The 14,309-nt window shown below is 40.2% G+C and overlaps 1 protein-coding gene across 10 annotated transcripts in view; it reads right to left on the reverse strand.

Moving 5' to 3' along the window:
- Nucleotides 1-2,657: 2,657 nt before the first annotated feature.
- Nucleotides 2,658-14,309, reverse strand: part of RABGAP1L (RAB GTPase activating protein 1 like) — a 242,364-nt gene continuing 230,712 nt past the window's right edge. For all 10 annotated transcript variants that reach the window (XM_048312811.1, XM_048312810.1, XM_048312805.1 and 7 more), the window contains 5 exons: nucleotides 11,911-12,015; nucleotides 10,662-10,745; nucleotides 10,096-10,167; nucleotides 8,816-9,013; nucleotides 2,658-8,486 (listed from right to left, as the gene is read on the reverse strand). In XM_048312811.1, coding sequence (XP_048168768.1) covers nucleotides 8,331-8,486; nucleotides 8,816-9,013; nucleotides 10,096-10,167; nucleotides 10,662-10,745; nucleotides 11,911-12,015 — 615 coding nt within the window. In that variant the 3' untranslated portion in view covers nucleotides 2,658-8,330. The remainder of the gene's footprint in view (nucleotides 8,487-8,815; nucleotides 9,014-10,095; nucleotides 10,168-10,661; nucleotides 10,746-11,910; nucleotides 12,016-14,309) is intronic.

Raw genomic sequence — 14,309 nt, forward strand, 5'->3', positions numbered from 1 at the left:
ATCAGGAGCTTTGCCATCCTCCGGGCTCTGAGGGATGGGTGGGATCAGGAGCTTTGCCACCGTCCGGGCTCTGAGGGGGTGGTGGGTCGCTCATTGTGAGGGGTTCGGAGGGCTGGGGCGGACCCGGGCTGGGTTTTACTTTGGCGATCAGAATTCTCCCCTTCGTTTTACGGTGGATGCCTCTGAGCTCTTGGCCATCAAAGTCCTCGAGTAATTTTGCAAAATAAAGTGTTGTTTTCCTTCTTCAGGCAAAGAATATCAGGCTCATGTGGTGGAGATAATAGTGATCAAAGGGGAACAAATCTGTGTTCCCGCCCTTTAAAGGAAGATGGGCTTATAAACTGAGTGCCCTGTTCTGTGTTTGCTCCTCATTTTCATTGTTATTAAGGTTGGAAAAGACCTCCAAGATCAACTCCAGCAAGATTTAAGCTTTCAAGTTCTAAGATTTTATCAATTAAAAACCAACCAAATCCAACAGAAGTTGGGTGGATGGCACAGTGCCCTCAACGCACATCCCCGCAGAGGGAGACCCCCGCAACTAATGCATAATAAGCTTTCTACAACAAACCCAGAGTTTAAGTTGGGAAATTGTTGCTGACCTGTAATGTCACAATGTGTACTCTGGGAGTGACTTTGTGAGTAAGAGACTTAGTTACCAAACCATTTACAAGGAAAATGTAGCTTTTATTTACAGAATATTTGGCTATATGCATGTAAAAATATGCTGTACCAAAATTCTCTTCTAAGCCTTTTCCTCATCAAAAGAAAAATATGACTGTTGACAGTGTTACTTAATCAGCGCAGTGAGCACCAACAAAAAAACGTTTCTATAACCCCAGTGGGCATTAAAATTTCCCTGAAAGAAAACAATAAGGCAATGGCATTCTTTCTCTCAGCAGGAATGTAGAGAAGGCAGCGTTTGCCTCCAGATGTCCTTTGTAGACAGTGTGACCCAAGGCAGAACACAGCCTTTCAGGGCTGAAAAAGTCTATTTCTCTAAAAAAAAAAGGTGCCAGTTTTAACACCTGTTTTACCAAATTGAGAAATGTCAGCTCATTTGCTGATGCATGGTCTTAGGTTCTCTTCTAGAGCTAACATCCAGGAATTAATCTGTTAAGAGATCTGTAGAGGTAGGGATGGAAGAAGAAATTTGATGAAAATGAATTCACAGAAGCCCTGAAGCCAAGGATTTAGGTCTGAGTTGGCATTCCCCAAAGTGGTTTTAACAGATGTTGTACTGAGGTGTTTATCATAGCCCTCTGCTGCAGTGCTTCAGGATCTGCAGTGGAGGAAAGATCTGCAAAATTTACTGTGTTAATGTAAATGTATTTGCACATTTATTCTAAATTTTCATAGGACTAAGCATAAGCCTGACCATCTTCAGGAATACCGTTTGGAGACAGGATATTCCTGATTTTATCCGGGAAATACAATATGGTCATTTACCTGGAATTTACTTTTATGGCATGTTTTTTCTTAAAATTGGTTAAGGGCAGTTGCTTGTTCAGAAATTACTTCCTTATAATTTTTTTTTCTGTGTAGCGGCAACTGAGACAAGGAAAAATTTTGTGTTTTTCAACTTAACTATTAATTTTTGAGTTTCTGCACACTCATTTATGGTCTTACATTAGCAAGTGCTCTTATTTTTACAATTTAAATTGGTAGGGCTTTCTAATTTAAGTTCTGGCTAGAGGAGAAAATGCTTCCATTAACATAGAAATGCATTTGAAGTGAGCCTGTAATTTGCTTTTTTTCCTTGAGTTTGGTTTTTTTTTTGTTTATTTAGTTTCCTTAAATCAGGAGCATTTCTGTACTCACGGCACTTCCCTTTGAGAGGCAGCTTCCATGTGTAAAAGTTGTCACTCTTGTCATGTAAAACAAGCTCCACATAGCTCTCCTTTGCATAAAGCTGCAACAGCATCTGGATGCTGCCCCGTCTCCTGACAAACGCTTTGGATAGTGATGTGAAGGTAAATCAATACAAAATGTTATGGCTGGTAAATTTAATCTTCAGCGTCTCTCCCTCTTTTCCTTATCTTCCCCTGAAGCACTGTGTGCTTTTGCAGTTATCTGGGAGCAACGGCTGTTTATCTCACTTAATGGAAAAGAAAGTCCTAGAGCAGTTGCTCACATGGAAAAATGGTTTTGTAAAGCATTTGGATACTTTGGACTGCGGTGCATTCTGCTCTTGCTCAGCCCTACCTCTCTCTTAGCAGTCCCTCGCCAGTTTCTTTCTGCTTCCTTCTGCTCCCCATGTCTCTTCCTGCAGGCATGCTGCCTCAAGCCTTGTGTACTCTAGGGAAGCACGAAGCCCTTAACAACAGCTATTGTCCCTTTGCTGTGTATCACCAACCTTCAGGAAAAGCATTCTGCGTGCTGGAAACCTCGGACTGGCATGTGGAGCAGAGGACCAGGGTGAGCCATTAGCTCTGTGGCACAGCTCCCTGTGAACAGGTGCATGATCCTAAGGAACAGGCTGGAATTAGCATGCACCCACTCCGGACAGCTGACCTGCCAAGTCACTGTGCCCTGGTGCAATAGAGCTGCTGGTGAGAACTGCATCATCAAACCTGACACAGCAGCTGCTCCTTCCTGCAAACAGATTTAAGCTGCTTCTTAAGTAAATGGCTTTGGAAAATAAGCATCTTATTCCCAAGTTGTTTTCCATTTCCATTTATTTTACAAGGCATCGTTCACACAATGATAACAAGGTACTGATCTGAACAATTCTGTAACAATTAAAAAAGTAAACATTTGTTGTGACCATGTACATTGAATTGCACTTTTCATAACAAGCATTACACTTATATTTTCATGTCGTACTTTATATAATACAGGGATGTGTTACCCAAGTGTGGCAGTACTGAATGGTTCTCAGTTAGAAGCCTGACCTCTCTGTGATGCTCTTTTTTCCCTAACTCTTTAGGATTTGTGGACTTGGGACACACCCAGATCACAAAGGCACTCCCAAATCTGGAAAACTTCATTGTCATGGAGTCAAGAGATTTGAAGATGCTCTTTTCTCAGTGTGCTGGAGTGAATCCACCTTAACGGCAGACACAGAGGCAGATGGATTATGCTTGATTAGAAACTTTTCTGCATTCATGTGTCATCTTTTCCCAGTTCAAAGAAGCCAGAGAATCTTCTTCCATGGGAAAGCACGAGTTCCCAAGGCTCAAGAGAGCTCTAGGCACAGCTTTTGAGGGTGGTATAGCAGAGTTGCAAACTCAGGGATTACTGAAAGACAGGAACTGAGACCTGAAGAAAAATCTGGGAACATTTGCTGTGGTTTTTGCATTGGTAGTACCATCCATGTATTATATAAAATACAAAAATAAGAGAAACTGTAAGGAAATTAGTACAGCCCAGGATTCTGGTGGTATCAAATCACAAATGAAATTTATGATACCAAATCCTTTTGATGTATTTATCCCCTTGTCGTTCAGTTTCTTATATATTATTCTATATGTAAGATATAGCTCTCCAAAGATACATATATATTCCTTTACAGGTTAAATAAAAGCAAGTCCCACTGAATAAGAAAATAATAAAAAGTAATATCCTAATTCTCTACCCATTTTTTGTTTTTCAGGTAAAAATAGCATGAAATACATTCAGTAGCAAAGCAGTTGGGACCCAGGAGAATTGGAAAGCCCTGTATTCCTGGAGAATTGACCTGTATGTGTTAAGTCACAATCTTGAAATAAATTGTGTAGACTTCTGACCTGGGAAAGAGAAGGTCTTGATCAATGCTGAGCATTATTTATCCAGTTGCAAATTCCTTGCATTTCCCAAAATCCATCTGTGGATTAGCGCAGTTCTAAGGGCTGCTGTGACGTACACCTACCCTAAAACCTGAGAGATCCAAACTTGAGCGTTTCATCATGTCTCCCCATAGTGTTATTATTTGGAAGGAGGTAATGGGACAGTTCCCAGTAGGGTATTAGCACAATAGACAGACAAATAATTTAGTTTTAACCTCGGTGTTTGCAAATCTGGTGCAGCTGGCTCTTTGCACAGCAGCCCCTCCAGCAGGGTCCAGCAGGGACAGGGGGTGCTTGTCAGCCACAGCAATCCCTCAGCCTTGAGGGCAACATCTCTGCCCTCTCTTCACAATCAATCAGACATGACACTTGCTGTGGTTTTCTCCCTAGCAGCTGGAAGAACACCAGCATTGTAAGGTAAGAGTGCTTCTGGTTTCAAAGCCAAGGGTGTTTAGGCTTAGGAGATGATGCAGAAGTTGCCAATTATCCCTGAGTCTAACAGTAAATGAAAATCCTCTGAGTAAATGAAAATCACCTGATAATAGTTCTCCCACACATACAAGTAGTTTCATGGATTTCACTGCAGCTACTTAATAGAAGGAACAACCCAGCCTTGATCCTGTGAAGAAAGCATGGCATGTGACTTCTAAATTTTGATACTTTGGTGCCAGTAAATGCAGATTTTTATTTACTCCTAAACTACCACACTCAGTCAATGAGTGGCATCACGACCCTGAAGTCAATGGGATTCTTCATGCTTTGTGAAGGGGCTGGACTCTTGGCAGTTCTTGACTTTTTATCTGTCTCCCCTTGTAAATGGCTGTTTTTATTTTGAGTTGTTCTTAACACAGCGGCAGAGATGATCATTTATCTTAAAAGAAATTTCAAGGGCCAACCAAGGTAAGTCATTTAAAATGTCTTGACAAAGAAAACAAATACTGCTTACCTGTGTAAGTACTTTAACTTAATTGTAGTGATGCAACTCAGCTGTAGCAAATTAAATCCTCATTAATGGTCAGGACAAGGGTGGGTTTGTCCACTGGCAGTACTGATTACATGGCTGACTACCTTTCCTGAGATTGGTTCTACCAAATGCTAATGCAGATGGAACTCAGGGATTTTGCAGTTTCTCAGCTTCTCTACCCATGGTATTTTTTTTTTTTATTTCTCTCCAGGTACATTTAGAAATGTAAACTAAGTGGAATAAGTCCTATTACTTTAGAATATTAAGTTTGGTTCACAAAGATAATACAAGACTAGTTCACAAATGTACCACGTAACTAAATCAGCCTTGCTTCATTTAGCCTGTAAAGTGTTGTTACAGTCAAAGGAAAACCAACTTTTTAAAGTGAAAAGAAGGACTTTTTTTTTTTTTTTGCCCCCCATACTGGGCATCTCAGGAACAGATTAGAATCCAACAAGATAAAAAGTTGTAGTAAAAATATTCTTTGGAGGTTTGTTCCTAATCAAAGTAAAGACTTTATTTCAGAATGGTGCATTCTCAATAAAATTTAAAAATAGGTTTTAGTTCCACATATATATTTATAAAATTCAAATTAATTTTAATAAAAGTTTGATGTGAACACATAGTTTACCGCAGACTCAGGGAAGAAAGGTTGATCGCTCTAGACTTAGGAGCTATCTTAGCTGTTCCAGTGCCACATGGAAACAACAGTTCCAGTGAGACTTTGATGATGTTTCCTGCTGAAAAGCTGAACAATAAGCCAGCTATCCCTGACAAATCCACCCAGGATATGTGTGTAGGTATTTCTGTCATAGAGAGATCTCTTTTCTTGCAGGAAACTAAATTTCCCAATAGCATCTATAGTCAGCAGATAGAATTTTAGCTTGCCTGGTTTAATCATGGAGTCCTGCTCCTTTCCTTCATTCTGAATATTCATCAAGATAATGCCATAAAGCTATTTTCTTACTCCTTCAGTAATGCAGAGAAGATGCAGTTTCCACCTAAATATTACTCTTCCAAATGCCACAAATACTACCTTGGATCTACAGCTGGAAGGTGGAAATAATTTACTGCCTTTAGGGTCATTGCTTTCTGAAACTTCCTTTTGCTGAGGTAAGCCAGCTTCCATCCTTACAAGGGTTTGAAATCATCATGGCTGGCAGGTAGCAAATGTGGTTTTGTTCCTGAAACTCAACGTCCAAAGTCAGAAAGCAGCTACACTGAGAAAAGGAATGTTGTATCATTCTGTGAAACGTGGTGACCTTATTTACCAGTTCCTTTTTGATGAACTTGGAAAGTCCCACTCCCATGATCCGCTTGCACTCATGGGAGCCTTTGAGGTGATCTGACTCATTCACTTGACAAAAGATGAACCGTAGGGGGGTAAATCCACCCACATCTTTTTTCGTTGTTGTTTCTCGTTATTTCCAGTACATACTATAACAAAGACAAGGGACAGGACTGTACAATGGGGAGCTGGAGGGGTGAGCAGCAGTGAGCTCTTAACTCATCGGCTCAGGGTACCACAGATTAATACATTTCGTTAATCATTGTTACTGGACTTTCCCAATCATGGTTTTAAATCCACTTGTAAGTATGATTTAAGATAAAAGAAATGAGAAATTCAGACATTTGTCAAACAACCAGTTTCCCTCATGGGCACAGTACTCTCAAATGCAACAAGCAGATGTTCACCAGGTATCCTTAAATGTCACTTCAGATTTATTAAGGATTCAGATTCACATTCTGAATGTGAAGCGGAACTGGTAAATGAATGACTAATGCTGGGTTTAGTCAGTCAAGAGAATGGAAACATTTCCGCAAACATTGTAAGCGAGAAAGTGACAAGGGAAAAAGACCTTTGACAACATTTGCAAAAGAAATACCTTCTGTTTTCCCCTTTTCTCTCACTGTATTAATAATTTCAGATAATCACTGTTCTTGAAGCTACATTTTAAAATGTTTTAATGTTTAAATTTAAGAAGTTTTTTAGCCCCTTATTCTTAGAAGAGAGAATTGTGTCAGGATAGTGATTATATTTTGATCTCTTCTTCTAACAGCTGACTGCCATTCAGAATCTTTCCTTTGGCACTGGTAACATTAAATTTGTACTACCCTGTTGAAAATAATTCACAATTATGCTTGACAACAAAGCACAAGATGGGTATTATTAAATTTTATTGTACAAAACTGACAATGTATGGCATTCCTTAGAATTAAAAAAAAAAGATCAAAACAGAACTACGGTCCCTGGAAAAATCTTGTAAATGAAACAATTAATACACAACATTTAGTCCAGCAATGACATTTACCTGCAAGACCATCTTTAGACATGACAGGTATAATTAAAAAAATATTCCATCAGTTCAAGCAATAGCTTAATTTTCCATGAAATAAGTATTTCTATGAACACTTTATGTTTAGTCAAAACAAATGCTTTCGAACTTTCTTACCTTAAGAGCTATAAACCAACCAGATAGGTTTGGGAATCACCAGAGAAGTCTACCCCCACAGGAAAGTCTAGGGCTTGTATTCCACTTGAAAATGCTTGTTTTTATAAAAATAAGTAATACCAACAAAGTGTTTCCTATTCTAGCAAACAGATCTTCTTTCTGTGATATTTTATTCATCAGTGCAGCACAAGCCTTTTGGGTATTTTATTTGATACCTCATTTCTGTGTCAAATTTGGAATCTGAATATAGACCCAGGGCAAGGTTTTCATTACTTTTATTCATAAAACCTACCCTTTATTGCACAGGATTTACAAAAGGTCAAAACCATGCAAGGTCTTCACTCTGCTTCTCAGCAAAAACATCGAGTAAGTGTCAAAACAGTTCTCCCTTTATCCCAGTGGAAGGAATTACTCCTTGGAATTCTTAATATAAACATGAATTTAAAAAAGGGAACTAGGTAACTTTATGTTAAATTCCAGTTGAGCTGTAAATAGCCTTTAAACAACAGTGTTACAAAAACTGCACTACTTGCATTTCTGAAGAAAAACCAATCCAAACTAAGGAGTTATGAGGGAAGCTCATAGCAATTGCGCCAGGAGAGCACAAGCCTATCTTTGCTATGGCCTAAGCTTTACAAAAAGTGCTTCTCTGCAGGACACAGCTGCTGCAAAAAAATTCTGAGATGGTCCCAGGGCGTAAGTTATCCTAGATGTCTTACACTGTGCTTTCTAGGGAGAGATTATGCTGCAGTACTGTACATTTTCCATTCTCTCTCTTCCTCCAGAAGAAGAAAAACCTTCTATGCAAGACAAAAATGATTTCAAATTCGATGTGTATTAAAGACCTAGTTTTGAAGTATTTATTTAACATCTAGTCATATAAAATAAAGTGTAAAAGTATGACGGTATCAGAACGTGGCTTTCAGCAAGGCAGTATGGGAAGTAGGAATTCAACATAAACCAGGAATTTTTTTTCCCCCCCTCTGAAAAGGGTCACATCAGAAAATGAATGAAAAACACTGAAGAATTTCACTTCAAGCCTGCACTCCTGCCTCATTGTCCTTCCCCCAGGAGGAGAGACCACTGGAAGAATCCTCCAAGGTTTCAGCTGTGTTGTTCTTTGTGCTCTTGTGCCGGGTGCGGCTGGAACTATGTGCTGCCCTCTCTGGGAGGCAGGGGTGGCTGGGGCTGCGGTGGTGCCTGTGTGCCTGTGGCCGTTTTGATAGAGTTCAGGGTTTTGCTAAACCAAGAGTTTTTGGCAGCTTGGATTTCATTCATAAGGGCTCCTCTCTGATGCTCCAGCTCCTATGAAAGCAGAACAGTCAGAATTGATCAAAACCTAATTAATTACAAAGAAGCATCTTCACACTCAGTCCCTGCAGTCCAGCAGTTCCCTTCCAATCTCCCAGGCACTGGGGAGAGAAGACATTCAAACTGCTAAACAGCACAAGATATTTAGACACACAAATAAAAACATCTTCTTCTTTTTAGGACAGAAAGTTTTTCTGAAGTTCAGATATACAGGCATGCAGGTATGCGCTCCCTTTTGGAACCATTTTTTGTATCATTCAGAATAATTCTGGACTGAGCATGAGGTTAAGGTGATCGCCCTGCTGTACTTGGATTCCACGTACCTGAATTTTGCACTTGGCTTCCACAAGCTGCAGTTTGGTCTGTGCAAGTTCCAGCTCCATCTCTCTCAGCTGCTTCTTCAGTGCATCCTTCTCATCATCTGTTTCGATGCCTTTGTTGTCCGTGCTTACAGCAGACACCTTCAGTGCCCCCTCCTTGCTGAAAATCTCACTGCAGTGTTTGCAGGCCATCACTTTACCCTGAAATACCCAGAAAGCTCATTCTTAATCCGTGTTACAGGAGCTGCTGTACTTCCTGGAAGAGCCATTTTTTTGTCAGACTGCCTCAGTCTCAAACCATCTAGTACTGCAGTTTTTGTAACTGGCATGAAAAGAATTTGAGTTTTTCATGAACAATTTCCAGGGTAAGGTAACCAGTATAAAAAATTCCTAAAATCTACTTAGCATGCTCTAAGCATGGAAGCTTTGCTCCTATATTAGAATCTTCTTGCTACCAAAGCTTTGTAATATTTATGTCAGCACAACTCAGAAGAGTAAATTAAATCTGAGTAGATGAAACAGCTGGCCTGGCTTGCACAAACTGAAACAGGATATTGAGCTATTTTTAGCAGAATCTAGGGACATCAATCCCAGAATTATTTTATGTTATTATCGATAACATAGAAAAGTCACTAAAAAGCAACAAATCCAGTTCAGCTTGAGTACTAAAGAAATATGTAGAAGCTACAGCAGAGGGTAAACAGCTCTGCCTACTCAGAATTATTATTATTACCCGATCAGGAAATGTTTATCTCTTATGTAGGTGTTCCTGGTAAGGGGTTTAGACAAGGGAGAGAAACCACTGTGGATATTCTGGGGATGGCCCTAGCTGTGCCATTTGGTTTAATTACTTAAACCAATTCTGCTTAAATTACAGAAACCCAAATATAAACCTTGTCCAATCTGGCCAATACCAATCCCTCCATGGTGCACACTTGAGAAACAACATGTTTTGTCTTCTAGAGAGTCTTCTTTTTTTCCCAATTCATCAAAACATCCAAGTAACTACTGTTTTCTCTACATTTTCTACCAGAAGTATATATTTTAACAGCAAAAAGAAGAGCCAAGTACTAAATGCACTTCAGTTTGAGAGTTCCACACTGTCTGACACAAGGTAAAAAACCATGAAAGGAAATAAGCCCTTTCCTTGTTTACATCTGCTGAAAAATGCATGTGAGGCTATTGATGTTACTTTAACCTTCAGTTCATGTTTTGTTCTGTATCCCTGGCATTCAGCAACACTTGTGTTAGAAATATCCCGTTTGTAGAGACATTGTTCTCACCTTCACAACTTCCAGTTCATCTTTACTGGCCGCTTGTTGTTTTTCCAGCCTGGTACTCAGCTGGGAACAAATCTGGAGCAGAGAAAGCAGTCTCTTAGCTCAAGTTTACTGTATTAAAATAGAATCTGTGCTTTTTAACAACGGGTTTTGCCTGGAACCAACATTTCTTAAATTCTGCCTCACTCAGGTATATGCATTCCCCCTTGACAACTTCACTGCTGCTGATAATGATAAAAACCCAGCAGTATTCAACACAGAACCTGAGCATTTTATACAGGGACATTTTATGGATGAGTTGGTTTATGATGTTTATACTACATTATGTCACAGAGCACAGAAGCATTCACCCTACAGTACTAAAATTAGCTGAAAGACAGGTTATTCCTGATTGCCTAATTAGGAGACTATTAGGAAAGCCACAAGCAGGTTTATGACAAATTACAACATTGCTCTCTGAAAGCCTGAAAGGTGGAGCTTATTTGAAGGATGAGATCTGCAATGCTGAAAATTCAGCTCTTGTAACAGGTTGAAAGAAGAAATACGAGAGAGCATCTCTGGAATGATACCTGTTTATACTCTGCAATAATGGCTGTGGTTTTCTTGATCTCAGATTCTGCCTTCTCCAGCTGCTTCCTGAAGACTTCCTTCAGCTAGGAATTGAAGGAGAGAAGTTACCCAGTACACTGACAGAACTTCTCAAAATATGTCATCAGATTGTTCTCTTCATGTCTTACTGTGTTTACAACAGCTCTACAGCTGCTTCTTATGAAATTCCAGTTCTTAGACAAGTGTCTGATTCACTCAGCTTACAAATACTCATCATATCAGTGATAACCAAAAAGTCTATCCTGTGACCCTTCATCCCTGCTTAGAGAATTCTCCTGTAACTTAATTCCCGTTCTGTGTGTTGAATGGTGGTACATCATGGTCCACAGAACACATGAAAAAAAGCATTACTATTAAGTGGGGTTTACTGATTTAGTTTTTGTTTTTCTGCACTGTCACAGCAGGTTTGGCCAGATTGTTTTGTTTGTTTGGAGATGGAACAAGAACAATAATCTCTCAACACTAGCACTGTCATCTCCATAACAGAAGAAAAAAATCTGTTTGGGTGTATGGCACTGAGTGAAAACACAGCTAACTCATCTCTCCTTCAGAACCACTCCACTTGGAGAGCCCTTTCAGCAGGAAAAAAGCCTCATTGCCTTACTTATGGCAAACAGAGAACTCCATTTAGAGAGACACAAAGAATTAACATTTATTGTTGCAGTCACTGTTGCCTAATAGCAAAAATAAAAACCAGGGTATCACTTTAGAAACGTACATGTAAGATAAACAGGATTACAAAACTAATACCGAGTATTTTGCAGCTGAGTATGAAGCCAGGTCTAGTCAGCAAAATTCTCCCAACCCTCACCCCTGTTGTTCTGCTGTTGGTTCTAGCTTCAGGCAGGAACATTATTTAAGCAATCCAGCAGCTGAATCCAGAATGGGCTCTTACAAGGCAACAACTCCTTCATTTAGATATTTAAGAGGTCTGATCACATCTCCTTAGCTGAGATTGCTCACCACCAGTGACAACAATCGCTACAACACTTGGAAGAGGATAAGCTATGAAAAACTAAACATTCAGAGTTCACGTAAAGAAAAATACTGAAAGCCATACTTTGCAAAAGAAATTACCCTATAAACTTTTAATCGAAACTGCATTTTGAGGACAAAATCCTTTTCACAACTGCAACACATCCACACTTTTCTGCATATCATTTTGCTTGCATTTCCTAACTACATGGGAAAACCTGCAGAATGCCTTACCTGAGCAGTTTCCTCTTCTTGCTTCCTTTTCTCTTCCTCAGTCTCCACTAGCTTCTGTTTGGTCAGAAGAAGTTCCTTGTTCAAAACATCTGCTTTGTCTTCAGCCTAGAATCAGAGACACTTGTGTAAATCGGATGTTATCTGTGCCAGTACAAACACAGCTCAGAAATACACTAGATTCAGGTTTTAGCACTGCCTTTTCCGGCCCTGTAATGGCTCACGTAACTTTTTGATATGAAATTCCCTTTTCAGTCAGCCACTTAACTGAATTGTTTCACTGTGTTTCAACAACTGTGCTATAGGACCGTTTGGCCAATTGTTTACCTATGCCCAGATGGCACATAAGCACTGCGTCCCTGTACAAACAGTGATGTATAGAATATTTTTGTTGGGACCAATATTAGTCTAAGTGAGGGCAGCAGGATTTAGCTCCCATGTAACTTCAAATAGCTCATCCCATTTTTTAACCTGTGAGCAGGGAAAACATAACTGTGAAATACTTAGGTGTCTGCATCGTACCCTACAAAGTGTCCAAGCAAAGGCAAGTGTAAAAGACAAACAGGACCACCAGATAAAATGGTTTATCGGTGCAAATAAGTACTATGTGAAGAAACCTGATAACTGAGAATATAATTTTCTCCTTTCTTGGAAGGACCAAGCTTGTGGTGATGTATACTGGGAATGCTTTAGTTTTGTGAGCACTGTCCTCACTGATCATCAGGAGAGGAATGTACTTCTCAGTGCTTGGATATATGCTATAGGCCTCTCCAGCTGGGAAACACACATGGCCTCTCACCAGCCTTCCTGCTCAGTAACGAGGTCCAGGACAGGAAATTGTTGTGGCCAATTACCACTGAGTTTGCTGAAATTACAAGAGGGAAAAAGGTCATTGGAAACAAGTAACCATATAGAACTTGTCTCTGAGCTGAAGTTCGGTTTTCTACCACTGTAGTGGTATATCTTATCTTTCTGCCACAGTAATAATGATTAATGATATTAGTAGTGTTTGTGGGCAGCAGAACCAGCTCGACCATCTCCATGACTGAAGAGGTGGATTAAAGATTTCTTCATTGCTTAGCGTGTATAAGGCTGTATGGGAGAAAGGAAAACAAGCAGTGCAAGAATAGAAAATTGATGAGATTAACATCTTAGAACAAAAGAACTTGGGGATTACGAGGATATTTTTGATAAAAGACCTGTTCAAGATATGCTTTGATGGACCTACAATTTTTTCCTCCTTTCTGGTGTTCATTCCAGTTTCTCCAAGCATCTGCTGTGGCACATGGTGTCCCCTGTCCTTGCAGATGAGGAGTGCAGTAGCACAAAGCTTTTCTTTAAGTGCCTGGGAATGGGGGTAGGGTGTGGGAAAACTTCAAGGAGCCACTCTTGTCTACAGGAAGACTGGAAAGTGTAGGAGAGCAAGGAATGGGACTAGCACAGGTATGTGCTTGGCAGCCTTGCCACGACACTTGAGAAAAAACAAGCATGGGCAGCTGCAGACTTAAAGCTGCTTCATGTACACCTGGAATTCCCAGGGAAGACAGAGCCCCTCAGACACTGGTTTTAGCCTCCACACAAGACTGCCTGCTCCATGCACAGCACATCTCAGCCTGCCTGTACTCACCCAGACAGCTCACCATTTTAGAATCCCATGGATCCAAATCAGCAGAGCCTAACAGTCCAGGATCTGCCTGAAGTGAAATACAACTTGCACAACCATGGTCAATGATGTTTACAATTCTGAGGTTAGATAAAGCAAGCCAAATAACTACAGGAAATCCAACTGAGAGGCCCTTACATGAAAAGATTTTTTGTTACAGAAGGCACTATAGCCCACCCTGAGCAAGGGACTAACCACAAGGTGTGGTGGAGTTTGGCCCTCCTGTATTTAGCACCTTACCAATAGCTGTCACAGCATTTATCAATGACACATAAAGCACTTCAGAAAGAGAGGCTTGAATGTGTAGTTCTCTGAAAATCAATGCCTCTGAGGCAAAGGGCTCTGAATGCTGCTGCCCTCCACATTCCAGCCTCCAAAGGGAACACAAGCAGTTATCAGTGAACACCCAGGAGCCCTTCGAATTTTTGGTGCCATGCCACTTCATTATCTCTGAATTTTGCTGGCTGTACTAAAACTGCTGTGAAAAACAGATCCGCACATTTTGCAATGCAACTTCTCTTGAAACTAGTCTTTCAAGAACTGTGTGATACCTTTTTCAAGGAAATGCTCGTTCTTTGCTATCTGCCTAAAAGGTTATGGCTTACATTTTCTGAACAATCCCCAACAGAGAAGATGCAGTCAGTCTTGGCCAGACACCACTGAATGCCTACAGTGGCATGTGGAAATCCAGCTGAGTGCAGCTAGGACTGAGGTTGTCAGGAAAATAAAGGCAAAAATA

Source organism: Corvus hawaiiensis, chromosome 9 (genome assembly GCF_020740725.1).
Source record: "Corvus hawaiiensis isolate bCorHaw1 chromosome 9, bCorHaw1.pri.cur, whole genome shotgun sequence".
Taxonomy (NCBI): Eukaryota; Metazoa; Chordata; class Aves; order Passeriformes; family Corvidae; genus Corvus; species Corvus hawaiiensis.